Source organism: Coenobita brevimanus, chromosome 23 (assembly GCF_032717465.1).
Source record: "Coenobita brevimanus isolate Jiangsu-jjx chromosome 23, ASM3271746v2, whole genome shotgun sequence".
Lineage (NCBI taxonomy): Eukaryota > Metazoa > Arthropoda > Malacostraca > Decapoda > Coenobitidae > Coenobita > Coenobita brevimanus.
In genome coordinates, this window is record NC_136976.1 from 54,016,952 (window position 1) to 54,042,518 (window position 25,567).

Here is a 25,567-nt window from a genome sequence, read left to right on the forward strand (position 1 = left end):
GTGAAGCTTGGAACTTGTTGGAGGGACACAAGTCAAGAGTGAAAGCAATGGAAATGAGTTATCTGAAAGAAGCATGTGGAGTCACATGGAGAGAGAAAAATGGACAAATGAGGAAGTGAAGGAGAGTTGTGATGTGGATGTGGATGTGATAGGAAGCAATAAGAGAAGGACACTGAGGTGGTGTGGCCATTTGGAGAGGATGAAGAGTGAAAGACTGACAAGGAGAGTGTATGTGAGTGAGGTGGAGGGGGGGAGAGGGAGATGGAGGCCAAGGATGAGATGGAGGGATGGAGTGGAGAGGTACATGAGAGAGGGAGGGGTGTGAGTTGGGAACAGGGTAGTGAAATGGCAGGGGACAGGGCAACATGGAGGCAATTTGCTTGTGGCCACCTCTTACTGGATTAAGGGATCTTGCAATAGATAGATAGGTTCATACACGTCTAGATGAATGTGAAAAACCGTGAGGAAGTAAGCAGATCATACTCGTCAAACATGTATGAAAACTGTGAGAGTGTTAGTATATATTTTTTTAAGAATCAGATTTTTTCATGTCAGATAAACAAAATTAAATTTGCAAGAAACAACCAAATTTAGCAATAAATTTCTGAGAAGCAGCAACATTGAAATTCTGCATATGATTTGATTATGTAGTAATCTAAGTGTGTGTACTCTAAGTGCTCAAAGTGTTAAGTGCTCAGAGTGTTGTGTTTTTATTAGAAAAGTGTTCAGAAAGGTGACCTAGAGCCCCCAAATCCACCTCTTCACCCTGCCAAAGGCCTTCTCTAAGCTTGAATACTTCCCTGAAGTACCAAAACACGGTAAGGTTCTATTACAGTAGTTTTATTTTTTTTTAACGTACTGTTCTGTATAATGTGTTTTTGGAGGGAGTGGGGGGAGATCTTCCCGATAACTTGCAAAAATGCTAACTCATAGAGGGCTGGAACCCAATTATCACGAGTTAATGATGATTTTCTGTATTATTATTATTATTACTATTATTAACTTGGGCATACCACGTTGAGTACACCGCTTCCCGTTCGATCAGCGAAGTTAAGCAACGTTGGGTCTGGTTAGTACTTGGAAGGGTGACCGCCCGGGAACACCAGATGCTGTTGGCATCCCTACGTCAAGTGCGGTTGGTGGAAGATTAGTGCCCCTCCCTGTAAAACAATTAACTCTAAGCCCTTGGCCACCCCGTCTGGGATACATGGCGTCTGGCAATGGATGGATGGATGGAACTTAGAATGGTTCACGATCAATGTGGGCATGCGACAAGGTTATGTGAAGTCTCCATGGTTGTTCAATATATATACTGTATATATATATATATATATATATATATATATATGGATGGGGTGATGAGAGAAGTAAAAACATGAGTAATGGAGAGAGGGATGGCGTTGGTAATGAATGGTGATCGATGAAATGTCTCAAATTTGATGTATGCTGGTGATGCAGTGCTACTTGCAAATACCAGACAAGAACTTGGTAGACAAGTGCTGTGTTTTGCTGCTGTGAGCATTGAGCCTTGAGTGTAAATGCTGAAAAGAGTAAAGTGACTGTAACTGAGAGAGAAGGTGACTCCCAGTGTGATGTTAGCGTGAATGGAGAGAGACCAGAATTTGTGAGAGAGTTCAAATACCTGGGTACTGTACAATTTTTTTTTTTTTTTTTTAAATAACAGAACGGAGGAAGGAAAAACAAATGGGGAAAAAAAAAAATCCATACACCAGATTACTGGTGTCCTCTATTCATAAAATATCTGTAACAGTTAGACTTGAACAGTTGTGGGTTGAAATTTGGAGGAAAACAACTCTGGGGAAGCGAGTTCCAGAGAGATGCAGTTCGGGGAATGAAAGAATTCTGATAGGCAGAAGTTCTGCAATATGGTTGAGTGACATTCCAGTCATGAGCGCTACCAGATGCCCGTGTAGCACGAGGGAAGGCATGGAGAGGTGGCACCATGGACGCAACTTCGTCTGAGCATTTGCGAAAAAAATATCTGTAAAATAATGCAAGGGAGGCAACATTCCTTCTTACTTGCAGGGAGGTAGTTTATATGTAATGGCAGGGTTGTTAATGATTCTAACAGCTTTATTCTGAATTTTGTCTAGTTGTCTTAATGCAACCTCTCCACAACCATTCCACAAGGGTGAGCAATATTCAAGCTGAGAGCGCACATGACTCTTATAAATTATAGCTAACTGCTCATCGGCGAAGAAGTTACGGACTCTGTACAATAATCCAAGTTTCTTTGAGGCGGTTTTAGCAAGTGATCTGACATGAGAGGTCCAGCTGAGGGCACTGTTAAGTGAGACACCAAGAATTTCAATACTTTTGGAGATGGGAATATTAGTAGCACTGAAGGTAATGTACGAATCTGGCAATATCTGTCTATTAGTAAACTGTATATATTTAGTTTTACTAGCATTAAAAGAGACAAGGTTGTTTTGTCCCCATTCACTGATTGTAGCTAGATCTTGATTTAAGGAGATGGCTGTACTGAGTTGAGAGGTAGAGATATTAGACTTTGTAAATAGATGTCTGAGTGTGAATGAACTATGTAGTGTTGAGTCATCTGCATATGAGTGAACGGGATTGTGAGTGACAGATAAGAGATCATTAATATGAACCAGAAATAGGGTTGGCGCCAGAACTGATCCCTGCGGCACGCCGGCGTTAATTGAGTGGAAATTCGAATATACATCATCTACTTTTACTCTTATTTTCCTGTCACTAAGATAAGAAGAAATCAAAGGAACAAAAGATGTTAGTCCATAGCAAGGGAGTTTGGACAGCAGGGAACGGTGCCATACTCTGTCGAAAGCTTTAGAGATATCAAGAGCTACTGCATGAGTTTCTCCAAAAAGATCAATTGATTGATGGATGGTATGAGTTAAGAGATTGAGTATGTCAATGGTGGATCTTTCGTGGCAAAAACCATATTGTCTATCACTAATTAAGTTGTTGGATTCAAGATGTTTAACAATATGCTTTATTAATTAAAGTTTCAAATACCTTACCAAGAGAAGATGTGACAGCTATTGGTCTGTAATTGGAGGGGTCAGATGAACTTCCTTTCTTCGGAACTGGGTGGATATTGGCTTCTTTCCATGAATTTGGGAATAAAGAAGTAAGTATGCATAGTCTGAATAATTTGGCTAGGACAGAGGCAAGTTCAGGGGAACACTTTTTCAAAACAATTGGCGGAATTCCATCTGGGCCTGGAGCTTTGTTGGTAGGTAGAAAAGAAAGGAAAATGTGCAAAAGAAGTGGAAAGTAGAGTGACACAAGGAAGGAAAGCAGTTGGTGCTATGAAGGCCTTGATAAGAAACAATGACTTCAGTGTTGCTGCTGCATAAGTTTTACTCGAAGGAGTGTTGGTGCCAAACATATGGATGTGAGACTACGGTGTGGCATGAAAATGAAAAGTCAAGAGTGGGGATGGGACTGCTGAGGAATGTATGTGAAGTAAAGAGAGTGGATAGGATACAAAATAATGTGATTCATGAAAGATGTGGAGTGAGGAAGTCTGTGGACACCAGAATCAAAGAGAGTGTACTGAGATGGTATGGTCATGTGGAGAGAATGCATAACAATAGAGGGGTGAAAAAGGTATATCTGAGCAAATCTGAAGAAGGGAGGAGGGAAGGCAGGCCAAGGAGAAGGTGGAGCGATATGATGGATGAGTGTGTGAGAAAGAGAGGTATGGATGTCGGTGAGGCTAGAGGACTGATAAGAGATCGAGCTAGTGGGATGAATGTTATGAAAATAATTGCACTATCAGGGATTTGGCACCCGTTTTTAACGTGACGTTTGGATTGACTCTATCGGATACGTTTATATGAAGCTACAGAATGTGGTGAACGTTTTTGGTATGTCAGATCGAGCCATGATTCCGGGGGCTTGAATGATGAGTGAATGGAAGTATGGCCCACTGGACTGGGCAAACTTGGGATGTCTGAACGTTGCTACTCCTCACCCTGCCGAAGGGTGGAAAAGAAGGTCAGGATGATGACGATGACAATGACAATGACAATGATGATGATGATGATGATGATGGTGATGATGATTACCTCCAGATGATTTTACTGACCTTAGGAAAAAAATTCTTGCATTCTACAAGTTAATAAAGTCTGAAAGGCCTACCCCACTTGTGTACAAGTGGGAGTATTCCGTCAGCTGAGTATGTTGGATATCGAAGCAATTTTCTCCACAAGATATTACAGTAATGCCAGAGATGCGTTCCAGACCTAAACCCAAACTCTCATATTCCTTACTTAACCAACAGAGACTGACAAAGGAACACCATAGGTAATGTTATTATCCTCATAAGCAATACTATTGCTAAAAAATGAGACATCAAACATCACATGCAGGAAGGGAAGATGATGGGCTATGCAGTGTTGAGACACTTCAAGGCAACTGTGAGCCAGGCAGGCAGCTGGCAGCATGCCAAGCGGGGGTGGGGGAGGGCAAGGGGACAAGGAGGGAGACATGCAGGGGTGGGGGAGGGCAGGGGGGGACAGGAGGGAGATAAGCTGGGGTGGGGGAAGGGAGACAAGTGGGGGCAGGGAAGGTGGGCAGATGGGGAGGGAGACAAGCAGGGATGGAGGAGGGAGACAAGTGGAAGTGGGGGAGGGAGACAAGTGGAAGTGGGGGAGGGAGACAAGTGGAGGTGAAGGAGGGTGGGGGGATGGGGAGTGAGACAATCAGGGATGGGGAGGGTGACATGGGGCCCAAACTGCCCTACTACCCCCTCCCCCAGTCTCACTCACTCACTCACCTACTCATTCACTCACTCACTCAATCTTACTCACTCACTCACTGTCCGACTCACTCACACACACACACACACACACACACACACACACACACACACACAGGTCGCCGACAGAGATGGAGCTCTTCCTGGATCGTGGGGAAATAATCGCTGAATCAGCAACGAAATGAAGACCAGCCTATTTGTGATTATGTTAATGAGTGCGTGAGTGGTGGTCCCGTCGGACAGAAGTTAAAAAAAAAAAAAAAAAAAAAAAAAAAAAAAAAAAAAAAGTCTCAGTCATAAAAAGAACAAGATATAGTGAAAATAGAAAGTCTCCATGTGGTTGAGTCATGGTGAAAAGGGACGGTGCATTGTTTACAAATGGTGAGAGAGGATGTGGGAAATGGAAGCATTAAGTTGAACCAAACAAGAATAGCAGGTGTAGAGAAAACAGTGGAGAGGAATGTCCAGGAGATAAAGAAGGTATGGGCAGTAATTTGAGAGTTACAGGAACGGACCATAGAGCAGGAAAAAAGAGATCAAAAGTCTGCGGAATAAACTGGAAAAAGTTTGTACACGCAGTGACGAACAAGAAAGAGAAGTTACTGAATTAAAAGTGAGCAATGAATCAGCCTCTAATGAAATAAAACAGCTTAAGAGGGAGAATAAGAGGTTGGAAGAAGAAAGAGACAGGTTGGAAAGCAAACTACATGAGTATTAATCCAAATCAAGAATACAGGACAAGCACATTAAAGAAATCAAGGAGCAACATCAGGGGTGGAAGAAAATTCAGGAAGAAGGGAATGTAAATTTGAAAGAGATTACAGAACAACAAAGCAAGGAAAGGGTGGAGAGGGAAGTGGTTAGGGTACTGAGAAGTAGAGAAACTTTAGTTAGGGATGTAGCAGATAAGAAAAATGTGTAATAATTTCAGGAGTTAAAGAAAAACGTATGGCAATAAGATCAGAATGAGAAAAAGAAGAACTGAGTAAGGTTAATGAAATAATATCAGTAGTCATAGAGGAAAACAACGATGCTCAAGATGAGACTGAAGAGGTGTTTGGGTTAGGAAAGTATGAGGAAGGAGGGGCACAGCCATTGAAGGTAAAGTTTAAGTCCCAGGCAACAATAAACGAAATTATCAGTAGAACATGGAAATTATCAGACAAGGAAGCGTTCAAAAATGTATGGATAAGGAGAGATGCAAATGAGAAAGAAAGAGCTAAAATAAAGGAGTTAGTAAGGGAAACAAAGGTAAAAAACGAACACAGAACGGAGGAAGAGAAGACTGTTTTATTGGAGAGTCATGGATCAGAAATTAAGGAAGTGGTGCTGGCTGAGAGAAGGAGAAAAGAGGATATAAAAAAACAGTAAAAATAATTGGAAGGTGGCATATACTAATGTTGATGGTTTAATATCGGCAAGGCTAGAAATCAACGATTTTTTGAGGGTACACGAACCTGATGTCATGTGCTTTGTAGAGACCAAGTTAAGAGATGATACTGATGTTCATATGGGAGATGGTAAATACAAACTGTGGAGAAGAGACAGAAAAGAAAAAATGGGAGGAGGACTGATGATAGCAGTGAAGAACAATATACTGTAAATGTAGATACTGTGGAAATGGGAGAAGGCTGGACCAAAGAGATAAATATGAAATTAGAAACTGGAGAGAATAGCAAGAGAGATATGGTGGTAGTGTACGTTCCCCCTATGACAAGAGCATGCAGTGATGATGAATACCAGGAAATGTTGTCAGACATGGCTAGTTATTTACAGAAAATGATTGAGAACAGCAACAATATAATTTCAATGGGTGACTTCAGGTGTATAGTAGGATATTTATTGACAGAGTTAGGGAAATAACAAAGGAATTAGTTCAGGAAGAACAGGGAGGCTTTAGGAAGGGAAGAGGATGTGTAGATCAGATATTCATTCTTAGATCTTTAGTGGAAAAGTTTCTAGAGAAGGGAAAGAAGTTGTATGCGGCTTTCCTGATTTTGGAGAAACCATATGACAGGGTGGATAGACAAGGATTGTGGAAAGTATTATGAATATATGGAGTAGAGGGGAAGTTGTTGAATACCATGAAAAGTACTGTATGTATGATGGTGCTAAGGCTGCAATGCATGTGGATGGTGAACTAGGTGAATTTTTCTCTTTGAAGGTTGGGTTGGAAACAGGTATGTGTCATGTCTCCATGGTTGTTCAATCTGTACATGGATGGGGCAGTAAACGAGGTACAAGGTAGGGCAGTGAATGTTGGAGTGGCCCTGGTGAGAGAGGGTAGTGTTTGGAAACTCCCTGTACTGTTGTTTGCAGATGATACTGTATTATTCAGTGAAGATGAAGGGGAGCTGCAAGGCTTGATGGATGAGTTTGGGAGAGTGTGTACGAAACAGAATCTAAAGGTGAATGTAGGGAAGAATAAAGTGATGTTTTTGAGACAGGCGAAGTCAGTGAATGTACAGTGAGGTTGGATGGTGAGGAAACAGAAAATGTGAGTATGTTTAAGTACTTGGGTAGTGTGATGAGTAAGGATGGAAGTTTGGAGGATGAAGTGCTTGAAAGAGTACAACAAGGAAGAAAGGTTGCTGGTTCCTTGAAAGCAGTAATAAGAAACAGGGAAATGAGCATGGAAGTGAAAAAGTTACTACATTCTAGCATTGTCATACCAACTCTACCGTATGGAAGTGAAACTTGGACGTTGTTGGATGGACACAAGTCAAGAGTGAGGGCAGTGGAAATGAGTTATTTAAGAGGAGCCTGTGGAGTCACATGGAGAGACAGGCTGACAAATGAGGATACAAAGGAGCGTTGTGGTGTGGATGTGGATGTGATAGGAAGCGCTAGGAGGAACACTCTGAGGTGGTTTGGCCATTTGGGGAGGATGGAGGGTGAGAGACTGATGAGAAGAGTGTATGTGAGTGAGGTGGAGGGGGTGAGAGGGAGGGGGAGGCCGGGGATGAGATGGAGGGATGGAGTGGAGAGGTATATGAGAGAGGGCAGTGTGAGCTGGGAGCAGGGCAGGGAAATGGTGGGGGACAGGGCGATGTGGAGGCGATTTGTTTGTGGCCACCCCATACGGGATTGAGGCGTCTGGCAACAGATAGATAGATAGACAGACACTTCAATTGTAAAGATGTGAACTGGCAGGAATGGGATTCAGGAGGCACTGTAGATTCATGGGGCACTATATTATTAAATATAACAATGAACAATGTGATGACGCAATGGGTCAAAGAAGAGACACGGTTCCGAGGTGAGGACACACCAGCAAGACTAGATTTACTGTTTACCAAAGAAGCCGATGTAACAGAATCCTTGAAATATCTGTATCCTATTGGAAAAAGTGATCATGTGGTCATTGAGTTCCAGGTGATAACAGGGAATGTAGAGCCAAGAGACGAGCTTTATAGACAGGGATGAGACAACTTTGGGAAAGCAAACTTACAGGACTGAGAAAATTTTTCAAAAATGCAGATTGGAGAAAATTCACAGAAACAAGAGAGATACAGTGGAAGTGGGATATTTTTCTAGGCCTCTATAATTCAAGTGTGGAAAAATTTGTGCCAAGAGTAAGGGGGAAAGAAAACAGGAAAAAGGAGTGGTTTAACAGAAGGTGTATGATAGCAAGAAAAGAGAGAGACACGGCGTGGAATAATTGGAGAAAGAGAGGTAACAACAGAACAAAGGAAGAATATACAAGAACTAGAAATGAATGCACAAGAATACATAGAGAGAAAGAAAGGAATTTTGAAAAAGGTATAATAGACAAATGTAAGGATGAGCCCAAACTGTTTTATAGATTTGTCAATGGAAAACTGAAACAAAAGGAAGGAATTACCAAACTGAAAGTAGAAGGAGAGGTCTATAAAGATGCAGCAATGCAAGAAGAAATAATGAACAAATGTTTCCAATCAGTTTTCACTAAGGAAAAGGAGTTTGTGGAAGGGGAGGGAGTGACCAGAAATGTAATGATAAAAGATATAAAAGTGGAAGTACAGGAAGTGTATAAATTACTGGAAACTCAAGATGTAAGGAAAGCCTCAGGACCAGATGGAATCTCTAATTGGGTACTGAAAGAATGCAGAAAACAACTAATAATAATAATAATAATAATAATAATAATAATAATAATAATAATCTGGCCTTTTGTTTCTCAAAAGCGCCAGTTCTTCCTTTTGGGAATTCACTAGCGCTCATTATTTTTACAATTACAAGAATTGTGACATTTCTTGTATATAATACAAGATACATCATATATACATGAAAGTGGCAAAAATTAAACCCTATAATCATCTGTCATAGTACCTCTCTCCAGGTCGTAGCATTTTGAAAAAAGAAAGGCTTTCAGCTGTCTCTTAAAGGATTCAACAGTAGAGAGTTGTCTTGTGGACAATGGCAATCTGTTATATAATCTAGGGGCTCTATATGCAAAAGAACGATCAGAGAAAGATGACTGGTGAATGGCTCCTGGCTCATCAAGACGCAAGGAATCATCTTCACTGCGTAACATCACACCCGGGAGTGTCGATGGGAGTTTTAACAATTCAGCAAGATACTTCGGTTCACCAAACTTAAGAACCTTGAATGTAATAAGACACAGTTTAAATTCAGTTCTAGCCTTTACTGGTAACCAATGCAACTCAATCAGAAACGGGGTAGTTGAGGTTCTCGGGGGGAGACCAAAGATAAGCCGTGCCGCCCTGTTCAACACAGACTGAACTTTTGTTAGTATATTATTTGGAAGACCAACCCACAGTGAATTACAATAATCAACACGAGACAAGACCACTGCATGGACCAATGTTAGGAGGCACTGTCTATTCAGGAATCTTCTCACAGAATACAGATTTCTGATATGCAAGTTACACCTTCTTACAACCTGATTAATGTGTTCTTTGTAATTTAACTTAGAATTAAAATAAACACCCAAATTTCGAACAGAACTGACTGGATGCAGCTGTGACACGCCAATGTTCAAAGCCAGGGCATTGTCAGTGTCATCACCCCTTCTGTTTCCTCTGATGATGATACTCTCAGTTTTACCATCATTCAGCTTAAGTTTCCTCTTAGCCATCCAAATCTTAATATCAGACACTAGAGATTCAAACTTTATCTTAGTATCATTGATATCTGACATCTTAACATAGAGCTCGGTGTCATCAGCATAAAAATGATAGGACACATCATGAGCATCAAGTAGAGACGAAAAACTACTTGTGTAGATAGTAAATAGAATTGGACCCAAAACTGATCCTTGAGGGGCTCCAAACAGAAGAGGAGCAGAATCAGAGCTAGCGTAATCAACAACCACTCTCTGAGAACTGTCCGACAGATACGACTTAAGGAGCAAAAGGGCACTATCACGAACGCCATAAAAATACAGATCATCCAACAATAGTTTATGATCTACTGTATCAAAAGCTGCAGACAGATCCAAAAGAACTAGGAGAGAGGACATCCCACTACAAGTGTTTGCCACCAAGTCGCTCTGAATCCTTGTTAGTGCAGTTTCAGTTGAATGGTATTTTCTGTATGCTGATTGAACAACAGGAACAACTCTGTTGTGTTCCAGTAGTGGTAAGAGTTGGTCAAGTATGGCTCGCTCAATAATCTTGGATAAAAAAGACAGGTTAGAGACAGGACGATAATTTGTCATGCTCTCGACATCAAGGCCAGGTTTCTTAATTATGGGCCTAAGCAAAGCACGTTTCTCAGACTGCACAAAATTACTTTCTAAGAAGCATCTATTTATTATGTTGCAGATAAAGTCTGCAGCATGCTCATACACATCAGGCAGTCGTGACATGTTACATGGATCGAGTGAGCAAAATGTTTTATCAAGTTCTCTGATGTAACATTTGACTTTGTTTACATCCAGTGGATGAAATGTTGAAAGCAAATGATCCCCGGTGCACCGTGGCTGGAAGTCAACTGAGTACACTTCACTAGGAGGACTGCTATCTAAATCACTTCTTATGCGAGATATCTTACTTGTAAAAAATGAAGCAAAATCAGAAGCCAATTGGGCATCAGATAAAGAAGTTGGTTTAACAATTACATTCCTCCGACCAACCAAATTGTTCACAACTGCAGACAATTTTTTTTGATCACCACCACATGAATCAACTTTATTTTGATAATACCTAGCCTTTTGGGCTTTTACAGTGTGAACGACAGCTCTTCTCACAAAAACATAACGCAAACGAGTTACTTCGGTCCGCTGCAAGCGCCACTCACGTTCTGCCCTTCTACGTTGTCTACGCAAAGAATTAATGGATGGACCATACCACGGAGAATTATCACGTACAGTGATTGTTTTTACTACCTCAGGACAATAATGGTCAAAAATTGACCTGAGCTCGTTGTTGTAAATATCAACCAAGTCACCAGAAGAAAGACTTGAAGAATCGATGGAGTTTAAACGTTGATCAATTTCAAAACACATCAACTGGCGGTCAACATTGTTGTAATTTCTGAACCTGATGACCTTCCTATATGAAGGGGATTTCGGGACATCAAAACTAAGAGTGATCAGAGCATGATCAGAGATGAGGGGGTCAAATGAGTCAACCTCCACATCTGATATGCGCCTGCAACCAACAGGGGACAAGATCAAGTCAAGGACATGTCCTGAGACATGAGTTGGATTACTCACATGATTGAAAAAATTGTTCTGGGTGATCAACTCAAGGAATGAAGAAAATGGTTTTGACTCTGGACTGTCAACCCAATAATTGAAATCACCACAAACAAGAAGTCCTCCAGGCTTAAGAGAAAACCCTTCAAGAAACTGCCCAAACTCCTCCATAAAACCTCGATCTCTGCCCCGATGACCTGGTCGATAGACAATTGCAATTCTAATGGTATTCTGATGGAAATTTATTAATACTTCCATAAATTCAAATGATGATGGGGTCAGGTCTGAGTCAATGAGAGAAACGTTTGCAAGTGCTGCAGAGTAGATGAGTGCTACGCCTCCTCCTGGATAGTCAGCAGCAGGCCTGGGAATACTAATAACAGAATGTGTCTTAGGCAAGGCATTACGAATAATATCGATATCAGACTCATACAACCAGGTTTCAGTCAAGCACAATATGTCAAGCTCGTGCTGATTTAGGGTTTCATTAATATAGTCTATCTTATTACGGATGGAACGAATATTTAAAAGACCCATCCTTAACTGGTTCAAGAGGGACGTAGTCAGTTTTTTGAATGGTCAAAATTGGTGTTTTCAATCAATCTATTCCTATGAGAAATCATAATTGGACATTCTCTACTTGAAGCAAAATGGGCAACCACCTGTGACTTTGAATTAGCATCTTGATGTCTTAAAGAGGAGCAGTTGATGCATTTGGGAGAATTTCTGTTACTACAGTCCTTAGATTTATGGGCTCCAGCACAAAAGACACATTTAGGTTCATCACTTTTCCTAGAACATCTCTCAAATGTATGACCAAAGCCTTGACAGTGATGACACTGTGTAACCCAGAATCTATCGAAAGCGCGGCATCTTGTAAGATCCACATAGATGTAATTGCCCTGTTCTACAATGGAGGATCTCACCTCTGGCGACATCTTCAAGACAGCAGTTTTGGTGTCATTCCTTGTCCTTGTGAAGAGAAGGTTGAGGGTACAACCTCGATCAACGAGCATCTTAATTTTATTGTTTTTTCTCAGAATATTTGGGATGATGTCAGAGTCATCCAAGGAAGAGGAGAGGCCTGCCACGGTCATTTTAGGCAACATTTTCTTTGGCTCTGATATGCAAAAAGTGCCCTCAGAGCCAAAATGATCAGTCAGCATCCCAGTTGCTTCCCCCTTGGGCTCAGCTGACGGAAACTTCATTACCAGCCCACCAGCCTTGGTCTTAAGGCAGCTGTCAACCGGTACCGAGTTGAGTACGCCTCTGATGTCTTCTGGTCCCATCTGATTTGTCAGGGCACTAGCGCCACTCTCTGGTTTCACAATCAGTACATGCTGACTATGAATGGCTTTTTTCTGGCTATGAGCACTGATCTCAATCACGCCCCCAGGCAGATCCTTCCCTCCCCCCACGAGAGACCCACGAACAGCATCCGCAAATGACTTGGCCTGATCTTGTGTGACCGCCATAGGTGATGAGACCTTGGTCTCTAGTGCCTCCAGTCTATTTGATACGTCTCTGATTGCTTGAAAGATTGGCCCAATGACTTTATCTTCATACTCCTTCTTGGTACTACTTCCTCCACCAGCCAAGACCTCGTCTGCTGGTGCAATACACTGGCTACACAGCCAGCGAAAGCCCAGCTGGTGGCTCCTCTTCATGAATGGATAGTCGCCTGCGTCCAAATTTTCACAAGCTATATGAATCCACTCGCTGCAGTAGGCGCACTTCAGTGCTTGTGCACTTTTTGCTACAGACCTGCTGCAACAAGGGCACTGGTGTTGTTTACTCATGGTAAGGGAGAACAAAAAACAAAACAAAATGACAACAACAGCAAAACGTATATACAATACTACCCGGGAAAAACCCGGGCAGCGCCGCCCCCGTTTGTGTCACCCTAATTTAGGAGGAAAAAAGAAAACTGAAGGAAAAAAAGCACAAAAAACAGAAATGGAAAAAAAAACGAAAAAAACAGGGTGTCTGCGAGGTCACCACGAGCAGGTGGGGTACAACTTGACTACCCTTCTAGGAAAGGTAACCCAAACCGAGGTGCCGCAGAAGTGCTGAGATGGTATTGAAACTTTTCCCAATTTCGAGCTTTACAGCAGCAGCAAATACGTCACTTAGGCAAGACCTCATTGGTTACGATACTGCCACTGGCAAATAAAATTCACAGTTTAATTGTATGTTCTCTGGAAGAGGGCAAATGTGGTACCAATTAATAAGGGAGGAAACAAGGAAGAACCCCTGCATTATAGACCAGTGTCCCTAACCACCATGGTCGCAAAATTGTGCGAGAGAATTCTGAAAGATAGATGGATAAAATATCTGGAAGACATGAATATTTTGGCTGGTAGTCAGTTTGGATTTAGAAGTGGAAGGTCATGTGTTTCCAACTTGTTGAGTTTTTACTCAAGAGCAATTGACGTGCTATATGAGAGAGATGATTGGGTGGACTGTGTGTATTTAGATTTGGAGAAGGCCTTCGACAAGGTACCCCATAACAGACTAATGTGGAAACTAGAGAATATAGGAGGACTGAAGGGGAACCTCCTGGAATGGATGAGAGACTTTTTGGGAGACTGACAAATGAGGACAGTAATAAAGGATAGGACGTCTGGATGGAGGGAAGTAACAAGTGGAGTCCCACAGGGCTCGGTGTTGGCGCCAGTAATGTTCCTGATTTATGTAAATGATACTGTAGATGGAGTGAACAATTACGCAAGTCTGTCTGCTGATGATTCAAACATCTTGAGGAAGGTAGGGGTTGAGGAGTATTGTAAAATGCTGCAGGATAATCTGGATAAGATACATGATTGGAGCCGGATGTGGGAAATGAAAGGAAATGTAAAATATTGGAAATGAGTAAAAGTACCAAGAGGCCATCATTGAATTATTGATGGATAATGAACCAATCACAAAAGCGAGAGAAGAGAAAGATTTGGAAGTGCTGGTCCAGGACAGTCTGTCACCTGAAAAACACATTAACAAGACAGTTAGATAGTCATATAAACTCCTGACTAATATAAAAGTAGCTTTTCATTATATGGATGAGGAGATGATGAAAAAATTGATAGTGGCCATGATTCGCCCCAGGTTAGAATATGCAGCAGTAGTGTGGTCCCCACACAAAAAGAAAATAAACAAGATTGAGAGAATACAAAGAACAGCAACCAAAATGGTCCACAGTCTGGCAGATCTGTCATACAGAGAGAGGCTGGAAAAGCTGGATTTGCCTTCCACAGAAGAAAGAAGAAAGAGAGGCGACATGATTACAGTGTTCAGGGCCATGGTGGGAGTAGATATAATTGACAAAGGATACCTGTTTTTATGGGATAAGAGAGTAACAACTGGACACGGAATGAAACTGAAGAAGCCAAGCTGCTTGAGGGATATCAAGAAATATAGTTTTCCTTATAGATGTATAGACCTGTGGAATGGCCTGGACAAAGAGATCGTCCAGTCCAAAAACTTAAACAAGTTTAAAGCTAAATTTGACTTACTGAAAACAGAGACAGGACTCCACGAGCGTAGCTCATTTCCTGTATATCACAATTTGGTAAATACAATAAGGTAAATACACACACACACACAATTGTGGTAGATGAGGGAGAGACTAGATATCTACTGTTAAAAGATGTAAAATTTGAAGTGAACGAAGCATACAAATTACTGGAAACTCAAGATGTGACGAAGGCCCCGGGACGAGACAAGATCTCTAATTGGATACTAAAGGAATGCAGAGAACAACTGGTGGATAAGATTCATGGTTTAACTGTGCATTCTCTGGAAAAAGAGAAAGTGCCTCCGGAATGGAAGAGAGCCAATGTGGTGCCAATTTATAAGGGAGGGAACAAGGAAGAACCCCTGAATTATAAGCCAGTGTCCCTGACCAGCATGGTCACAAAATTGTGCGAGATTATCCTGAAAGACAGATGGATAAAATATCTGGAGGAGATGGACATTTTGACAGAAAGTCAGTTTGGATTCAGAAGTGGAAGGTCGTGTGTTTCCAACTTGCTGAGCTTCTACTCAAGGACAATAGACTTGCTATAGGAGGGAAATAGTGGGGTGGATTGTGTGTATTTAGAACTGGAGAAAGCCTTTGACAAGGTACCCAACAAGTGACTAATGTGGAAATTGGAACACATAGGAGGACTGACGGGGAACCTCTTAGAGTGGATGACAGACTTCTTGAGAGACAGACAAATTAGGACAGTAAAAACAGACAGAATGTCTGGATGGAGGGAATAACAAGTGGAGTCCCACAGGGCTCGGTGTTAGCACTTGTAATATTCCTGATTTATGTAAACAATAAGGCAGATGGAATGAACATTTATGCAAGTCTGTTTGCTGACGATGCAAAGATCATGAGGAAAGTTGAAGTTGAAGAAGACTGTAAAATGCTGCAGGAGGACCTTGATAGGATTCGTGATTGGAGCCGGATGTGGGAAATGAAATTCAACGCAAAAAATGTAAAATATTGGAAATGGGTAAAAGTACTAAGAGACCATCCCTGAATTATTTGATGGATAATGAACAAATCACAAAAGCGAGAGAAGAGAAGGACTTGGGAGTGTTGGTCCAGGATAATTTGTCACCTGAAAAACACATCAACAAGATTGAGACATATAATCTCTTGACTAACATAAGAGTAGCATTTAATTATATGGATGAGGAGATGATGAAAAAACTGATAGTGGCCATGATCCGCCCCAGGTTCGAATATGCAGCAGTAGTGTGGTCCCCACATAAAAAGAAAGATATACACAAGATTGAGAGAATACAAAGAACAGCAACCAAGATGGTCCCTAGCCTGACAGATCTGTCATCCGGGGCAAGGCTGGAAAAGCTAGATCAGCCTAACTTAGAAGAATGGAGAGAGAGGGGCAATATGATTGCAGTGTTCAGGACCATAATGGGAGTGGAAAAAATTGACAGAGAAGATCTGTTTGTATGGGATGGATGAGTAATAAGAGGACACGGAATGAAACTGAATAAGCCAAGTTGCTTGAAGTATATCAAGAAAAATAGTTTTCCATATAGAGTAGAAGCACAGACCTGTGGAATAGCCTGGACAAAGAGATCATCCAGTCTAAAAACTTAAACGAGTTCAAAGCAAAATCTGACTTATTAAGAAACTGAGACAGGACCCCAAGAGTGTGGCTCATTTCCTGTATATCACAATACGTCAATACACAAACACACACAAACAAACACGCGGGAGACAAGCGGGGATGGGGGAGGGTGGAAGGATGGGGAGGGAGACAACCAGGGCTGGGGGAGGGAGACATGCCTGGTAGTGTTGAGTGTGGCAGGGGAGGGAGGAGGGACTGGGGGTGGGTGGGGAGGGTGATGGAGGGAGGACTAGGACAGCCTTGTGCACCACCACACATGCATTTAGACGGGTTCATTTCAAAGCAAGGGAGCCACTCGGATTGTGGGAATGTTCCCCATTTCTTTTGTCTGGTCTAGCGAATCGTCGGTTAGCGATGTGCCAAAGCTCGGGGTATGCCTGTATCTAGCCCTTCAGCTCGAAAAGCTGATTAAAAATGTCTACAGTGTGCAGAACAATATAGGAGAGTAGGCAGTCTTTGTGATAAGTAAATTTTTTTGCTATTAAGACCTCAATAAATTTAAGAAAAATTACCCATTAAGTTTCACAGCACCTATGAACTAGACTACCGCTTTTCCCCAATATACTGTATGTAAAAGGATGTGATGTTTTAACATCCCTTACTTATAATGAAGACTGCTTGTATAAAGAAAAAAAAAAAAGAATTATCAATGTTAAGGGATTAACCTCTGTATATACAGCCACAAGTTTCTGGGTGAGCTATTCTGTACACAATGCTCTCCTAGGTGGTGGAGTCCCAACTGGCAGTTGAGCAGCATTTTTTATTATAACCTTTTTTCTCAGGTTGCATAACACAAGGCAAGGTATGTGGAAGGTATTAAGAATATATGGAGTGGATGGGAAATTGTTGAATGCTGTGAAGAGTATGTACGAGGGAGCTAGGGTTACGGTGCGAGTGGATGGTGGGCTGAGTTCTTTGATCTCAATGTGGGACTGAAACAGGGTTGTGTGATGTCTCCATGGCTGTTTAATATATACATGGATGGGGTTGTAAAGGAGGTGCAGGGTAGGGCAGTGGATGTGGGGGTGGCTCTAATGAATGAGGGTGAGATTTGGAAGATTCCGGTGTTGCTGTTTGCTGATGATACAGTATTGTTGAGTGAAGATGAATGGGAGTTGCAAGGTTTCGTGAATGAAATTGGGACAGTGTGTAGGAGGAGGAAGCTGAAAGTTAATGTAAACAAAAGTAAAGTTATGGTGTTTGAGAGGAATGAAGTCACAGAATGTACAGTGAGGTTGGATGGTGAGGATATGGAGAGTGTGAGTGCATTCAAGTACTTGGGTAGTGTGTTGAGTAAGGATGGAACTTTGGGGGATGAAGTGCGTGAAAGGGTACAGCAGAGAAGGAAGGTTGTTGGTACACTGAAAGCAGTGATGAGAAATAGGAAGGTGAGCATGGAAGTCAAGAAGTCACTGCATGATAGTATTGTGATACCTACCCTGATGCATGAAAGCGAGTCGTGGACCTTGCAAGAGGGGAACAAGTCAAGAGTGAGAGCAGTGGAAATGAATTACTTGAGAGGAGCATGTGGAGTGACATGGAAGGAGAGGTTGATGAATGAAGATGTGAAGGAACGTTGTGGGGTGGATGTGGACGTGGTTGAGAAGATTAGGAGAAATACACTGAGGTGGTTTGGACATGTGGAGAGAATGGAGAATGAAAGACTGACTAAGAGGGTGTATGTAGGTGAGGTGGAGGGAGGGAGAGGGAGGGGTAGACTGAGGATGAGGTGGAGGGATGGAGTTGAGAGGTATATGCAGGAGGGGGGGGTGAGTTGGGGGGAGGGTAGTCAAATGGTGGGTGACAGAGCGACTTGGAGGGGTTTTGTCTATGGTCACCCTTTGCGGGATTAGGGCGTCGGGCTATAGATAGATAGCATAACACAATTTGCATCATTTTTGTGACTCAAATCATGTCCAAGTGCTATTTTAAGAAGAAAGTTTTATGATGCAATTTGTGTCACTGTGCATCTTCAGGAAGTAATTTTTGTGATGTGAACTGATTTACAGTAACAAAGTGGTTAACAAAAGTTTAAGGATAAATCTTGCAGCAAAATCTTACCCTGTGAAGTGGCTGGGGACAGACCATCTAAGAGGTGGAGCAGAGCAGTGATCATCCTAGCACCATCTCGACCACCTCCTACAGCCCCACTACAAAGATCATCTAAGTCATCTGCCACTAGTAAACATGGAGCTCTGCAGAAGACAAAAGGGAAGTTTACTGTCAATCCAGCCTATCTCCAGGCCCTTACACCTCGTGGGTCATACAAACATATTAAACCTATTAAAGGAGTAAACTGTTGCAAGGAATTGCAAAATGATCTAGATAAACTCAACAAGTGAAGTCAAATGTGAAGAACGGAATTCAACACTACCATAATAAGTTTTATGTAATGGAAATGGGAGTCAGTGTTATGAGACCAAGGTATGTGTACAAGATGGGAGATGAAATAATAAGGATGGCATGAAAAGAAAAGGATCTTGGTGTGACTATACAGGATAACCTTTCACCAGAGAAACAGGATTACTGTACTAGAGAAACTTATGGGCTACTGACCAACATGAGAGTGGCATTTGGATGAAGAGATGCTGAGAGAGTTAATGTTGACCATGATAAGACCGAGACTGAAATATGCGGCAGCGATATGGTCACCACACTTGAAAAAGCATACCAGTAAGCTAAAACGAATACAAGGATAGCTGCAAAATGGACACCAAGGTTGAAGGAGTTGTCTTATTAGGAGAGATTAGAAGAGCTGAAATTGCCAACCCTGAGAGAGAAGAGAGGAGAGAGGGGAGATTTGATTGCAATATTTAAAGGAGTAAGAGGGATAGAACGTGTGGACAGAGAGGACCTCTTTGTGAAAGTTGATGGAAGAACAAGAGGACATGAATTCAAGCTGAAGAAGAGTTGAGGCCTCAGTGATGTACAGAAATTTTGTTTTCCAAAGAGAACTATTGACAACTGGAATAATTTAGAGGGAGAGGTGGTGCAAGCAGAGAGCATCCATGCATTCAAATCTAGATTGGATAATAAATATCTGTAGAAAAGCTAATGGACAACACAAGCTTAGCTCAAATCCTGTATAATACAATTAAGTAAATCTAGGTCATCCAACATTAATGGACATGGGGCTCTGCAGGAGACACAAAGAGAGAAAAGTTCATCAATCCAGCCTACCTGAGTGCAATGAGCAAATGCAAGCCATCCACCAGTAGTAAACATGGTACAGTACTCTGAAGAGAATGGCAAATAAGAAAAGTTTACTGTCAATCCAGCCTAGATCAAGCAGTGACCAACCCTGCCCCATGTCAGCCACCCCCAACCATTACACACATCCTCTGGCATTAGTAAACAAAGTTCTGTAGGAAACAGCTACAAGGAAAGTACAGCAGCTCAAACAAGTATGGTATCTGTGCATATTTCATGGGAAACATTATGAAACCATGAATGATAAATTTTGGGATATGAGTGCTGTTGAGGTCAGTGGTGAGTAGCCCTGTATTAATGTGGATGCCAAACACTGATTTGCAGAGATAAATGCTGCTGTATTCATTAATCATATCAGTAATGCTGTAAATAACTTTAATGAAATCACTCACAGATATATTTTAAAAGGCAACTGGACAACGAATAAATGTACAGATACAGTAATTCTATTATTTTACAGAACCTGTGAAAGTTTAGGCTTCCACTTCAGCAGTGACCTACATTTACCAATGACTAGTTACTACACCATTTTGCAGCATCAGTCTTGTGGTTTTGCCTAATCCATACTGCAGTGGTATTTAGATGCTGCCAACCTGACAGGAAATTTCACAGATGCTGTAGCCCCCACTGTAAAGGGTAACAATGGTTTCTTGAATTTCCAGTGTCTGTTCCATGACAAATGGTATAAAAAACATACCCCTAATCCTTACTGTATCATATCGTATTATTTATAATGGCTCCAACATGCCTGCATGAGTTGATGTGTTTCATAACCAGCAACAGGAAGTTTCTTGAACCAGCATCATGAACAATGAACTCATTTTCATTATTCGATCATTACATGACATTACTTGTCAAAATGATTCATACAAACTGCATCCAGAGTCTGTGAATAACCTCTTGTCCGCCACAGTGGCCATTTTGGAGTTAAGTACACCAACATATTCCCCAAACCCTCTTCTACTAGTACAATAATGAATCATGTGACAAAATGCCCCCAATAAGAGTGAAAATCCCATTTCATAGAGGGTACTGACTGACCATGCTGCACACGAAGGTGCTTATACTCTGCTAGGTGGACATTAGGTCCATTTTAGCCTGAATAATCCAGTCAGAAAATCATTGTGGCTTAGCATTGTCTTCCTAAGGTCCTGAACCTTGGAAACCAACATCAGGCTCAGTTATTCGACTGGTATTAAGGTCGATTTTTCTTATGTATTCATGTTAAGACACGCATCTATTGTCAGCTCCATATGGGGGAAGTCCCAGAATGCTAGTAATAACCACTCAAGCGCCACAGGCCACCACGCACTGAGTTGCTGGCCAATCATTAAATCCAATATTTTTGAGGACATAAGTGTTATTATTCTTATAACATTGTTCATTAATTTTTATTATGGTTTTAGAATAACAATATTGTAGGAGGAAAATGTAACTATGAGTGTTCAAGGTCAACAGTACGGTATGGGCAGCAGTATGGTACAGACAGATTTTCTTAGCCATATTTTATTTTTCTTTGTGCTGGTTTTGTGCTATATTAATGGATATTGTGAAAGTACATGCATACATCATCAGGTTGGCTTGTAATAACACACATTTTGGGGAAAATGCAGTTCATTGTTGTCAGGCAAGGGGAGAAAGACGCTGATAATGTATTGCTCTTTCAAAATGCCATTGATTTACATACTCTAACATGCATGCAGATGTTTTCAGCTAAATTTGAAAAAAAAAGTCACCAGAATATCTTTATCGGTTGAAAAGATATGGCATTTTGAAAGTAAACAAACTTCAACAGCGTTTTTTCCCATTTTTTATATTTGGCGTACGAGAGGTTATTCCACTCAGCGCCTCATTTAATCCAGTTAGTAGGAATGGTAAGACCTGTCCTCCTATACAGGCAGATGGTAATCACATATAAAACTAATACCCCAATTCCCATACAGCAACACAAACCTGGACATAGGAACCAAGTGGAAGTGAGTGAAACCGTGTGTACCAACCCTCATGAGACATCACACGTTACATGTATGATTCAAAGGGCATCAACCCTCTCCTACACAGATACTTGTCTGAGCTACTGTACAGTCTATCCTCATTATATTACCCATTTTGATATCCTATTTTTGCTATTAATCTTCCCAGCCAAAGGATGTCTTTCACTGGTTTATTTTTGCTATCTCCACATGATTTTACTCAACCTGGGATGGATCTCTAATAATGAATGGATTTATTTTGGCAACACCTAAATGCTGCAAGTTGAAAAGTCCAGATAATGCCGGAACAAAATGAATGTTGTCTTGAGTCTGAAGGGGTTATGTGGTAGGTAAGCTACAAACCAAACTACCAAACTATAAAGCTGCATTACCACCTATAAAATTCGTTTCCCCCTTTCCCTTAATTTACAGTATCAACTGAGTGGGACAAGCTGAGCTATATTTGGAGCACATTCCTTACTTACACAAAGGACTGTCTGAAAAAAACATTAAAATTCATCTCATATGACCAAAGCTCCTGGTGGTCGAGTGGTGGAGTAGTTGAGTCAGAGATGGCAGTACCTTATGACCAATGGTTCAAGTCCAAAAGGTGGCTGAGGTTTTTCTATCATGCAAAATGTTGCTAGAGGGCTAGGTCACTTTTTTTGCCTTAAATATTCACAACTACACACTAAAGAAGGTAAAACATGACTGGCTGTAATCATTACCATATTTGGTCCTTCAAACTTTATGGACCTGAAGCTAGGCTACTGAAGTAAAAAGCATTAAGGGAAAGATAATCTTCCCAATTGTGGTGGAAAATATGACTGTTGATGATGATAATGATGATAATGATGATAATATTGATGATGATCAACGAAGATGACAACAATGATGATGACCAGCAAATACTGGGTATACAACTATGGTGGCATTAAAAAAAAAAAAAAAAAAAAAAAAAAAAAAAATCAAACCCTAACACATAAACCAAGGGTATCACTTCAAAAGGTGAATTCAAATCACTAAACCACAAAGAAACACAGCCTTAAGATCAATCCACTCTAGCAGCGGAAGTGTGTTCAGCTGCCAGCAACAACACTTTGTAGCATTACACTACTCAGATGCTGGAGATGGATGCCTTCACACAATGGCAACAATATAACTGGGCAGCTCAGCTGCCAAGTTATACAAATACCCCTGAACTCCTCATTTCCTGCACAGACAATGGTGGACTGCATGAAAAGGGCATCTTAAACCTACAGGCTACCAGGTTCACATACAGATGAGCCTGGGAACACAACAAAAACAGCATACATACCTACTGGCTGCTTGGTCAAAACACTGCTTCAAATTCTGCTCAGTTTCACCACGGTATTTACTCTTGACATCATCCAGGCTGACAGAGATGCACTTCTTGCCGTACTTGGTTCGCAATGCTTCGCATATTAAACTTTTTCCTGATCCAGCAGGTCCACTGATTAACATTCCCTTTACTGGCTGTACACATAATGAAACATTTGAAAACAACATGTCAATCTGTTGCTGTATCTGTTCTATCTCTGACTTGTAGCCACCAATACTATCAAATGTCACTTGATAATGCACATTATTCATTTTTGAATTAAGTTCTTTAGGACTTTCTACATGAACATGTGTCTGAAAAATACATTTAAAAGGCACATCAACTTGTAGTCCAAAAAACCTGACATCCAAAACTTTCAGAATGATATCCTGACTCAAGTACTGTATTACAAACTTCATACCAGCCAATAATATCACACCACAGACAACAAGCTGTTCTTTTAAATACTGCTTGAATGCCTGTGATCCCTGAAGCTGTGTATTTATGAGGACACAGAATGACACACTCTCTGCAAACAAAAACTGGCAGTCCGTACAAACACTCACATCTTGACCTTCAATAAACTCAGACCCACACATTTCATCTGCAAAAGGAAAAAAAAAAAAAAAAAATTAATACGTGGAAGAAAGTATAACAAAAGAAGAATGGTCACGTACTCTTGGAAACCTGTCGCAGCAGAAGCAGTGGTAGTAACAGTAGTAGTAGTAGTAGTAGTAATAACAGTTTGGAGCAACACAGGATTGCATTATGAACAGATGGATGATCAACAGTAACCCTTAAAATAAAATTATTATTATTATTTTTATGCATTTAGTTTTTGTTATTCTTCATTGATACAGTACTGTACTACTCAGCTCAGGTGAGGAATGGGGCTGAAATCAATCTCCATTAATCCCTCAGGTGCAATGTCTACTGTGGTTAATTTCTGCTACTATCAGATGACTTTATAATTCTATACAGTAATTCTTTCTTATTTATTCCTGCTAGGATGTATTTATTCAGCTAACAAGAGGCATCTTATAGTATGGGTTAGCAATGAGTGTTCATTACAGGCGTGGTTGCCAATATATGTGGTATTTATTGAAATATAACCAATTGAAATTTATTCACCGCTCAGTTTTCTACATAATCCCTAGATATTACCAAGCTACACAATTAATATTTACTCTTTTTAAAAGAAAATGTTTATTACTGTATCAGTTTTTTCTTTAGCACTTGTTGGAAACACTAAGATGTGGTGCTAAATGAATGAAGCTGTCTGCAGACTTCAAAATGCCATCAGTAATTGTGAAGAGTATAACGTTTATGGCGGACATATGAATCTACAGCTTTGAGCATAAAGTATGCGGTTTCTTATATGTACCAACAGGTTATTGCGCCAAAGCTGTATGAGGCTGATTGTGGCAATAATATTAATGCACCAAATGGTGACAAAAACTGTGAACATATTTCACACACTGCTTTGTTCATTTACGGGTAACTGCAAGCAGTACTCAGTAAGACAGTGCAGACTTATAAGCCCCATCCAATACACTCCAGTCCCATCCCACCTCTCAACAAACCTAGTCAACCCAGGCCTTGCACTCAAGGGAGCACTGCACATCCACCTAATCAGTGTCATTTCTGTGCATTTCAGCCTGCGAATATCCTCTTCCTAACTGCTCAGGTCTCACTACCATACAGCATCACACCCCTAACACATGCTGGATACAAGATCCTTAGCATGGAAGGAGAGACCTCTCAATGTCAGGAGAGGCAACGGCTCCCTGAACTTCTTCCAACCACTCCTCACTCTGGCTACAGAGCTAGTTGCTCCTGCCCCATCTCCAGTACATGACATGTCCTCCACATAACAAAACTCTTCCACTCATGAGACTCACCAGCAAGATCACTCCTTTCTCCACATCCTCTTCCTGACACACTGCACACATGAAATCAGGATTATCTCACAGTCTACCTCTAATACCACCACATCTCTTATGCACCTACTTGTCACAAACACTCCCCAAAATGGAATTACTTCCCATGCCCTTGTGGCAAATCGCACGTGGCCACTCTTCCCTTTTCGTTGACAGTACTGCCACCAACTGTAGATACCATCACTTTTGTTTATCTGCATTTACTCTTAAGCCCTTGTGCCTCATATCATCTCTCCACTTCCTAAATGTTTCCTTCGCTTCCCTTTCATTCTCTGCAATCAACAACAAATCATCGGAGTACATCTCCCATGGGAGTCCATTTCTGAAGTCACGTGAGAGGGCTTCAAGTACCACGATAAAGATCAAGGGGCTCAAGACTGACCCCTCATGCACACCAACATTCACAGATAACTCACCACTCAAATCTCCATTCACCCTTACCTGGGTGCAAGCACCCACTTACATAGCCATAATCTCCCTAACTAGCCACTCCTCGATCCCAAGCTTTCTCGCTGCCAACTTCAACACCTCCCTAGAGACTCTGTCA

At 41.3% G+C, this 25,567-nt stretch overlaps 1 protein-coding gene and 1 pseudogene across 1 annotated transcript in view; one reads left to right on the forward strand and one right to left on the reverse strand.

Annotated features, from left to right (window-relative positions):
• Positions 1 to 23,679, reverse strand: part of LOC145392712 (uncharacterized) — a 152,384-nt gene extending 128,705 nt beyond the window's left edge. The window contains exons 1-2 of the mRNA XM_080267013.1: positions 23,057 to 23,679; positions 18,617 to 18,750 (exon numbers count right to left, since the gene is read on the reverse strand). Coding sequence (XP_080123139.1) covers positions 18,617 to 18,750; positions 23,057 to 23,679 — 757 coding nt within the window. The remainder of the gene's footprint in view (positions 1 to 18,616; positions 18,751 to 23,056) is intronic.
• Positions 998 to 1,118, forward strand: LOC145393154 (5S ribosomal RNA; annotated as a pseudogene).
• Positions 23,680 to 25,567: the final 1,888 nt, after the last annotated feature.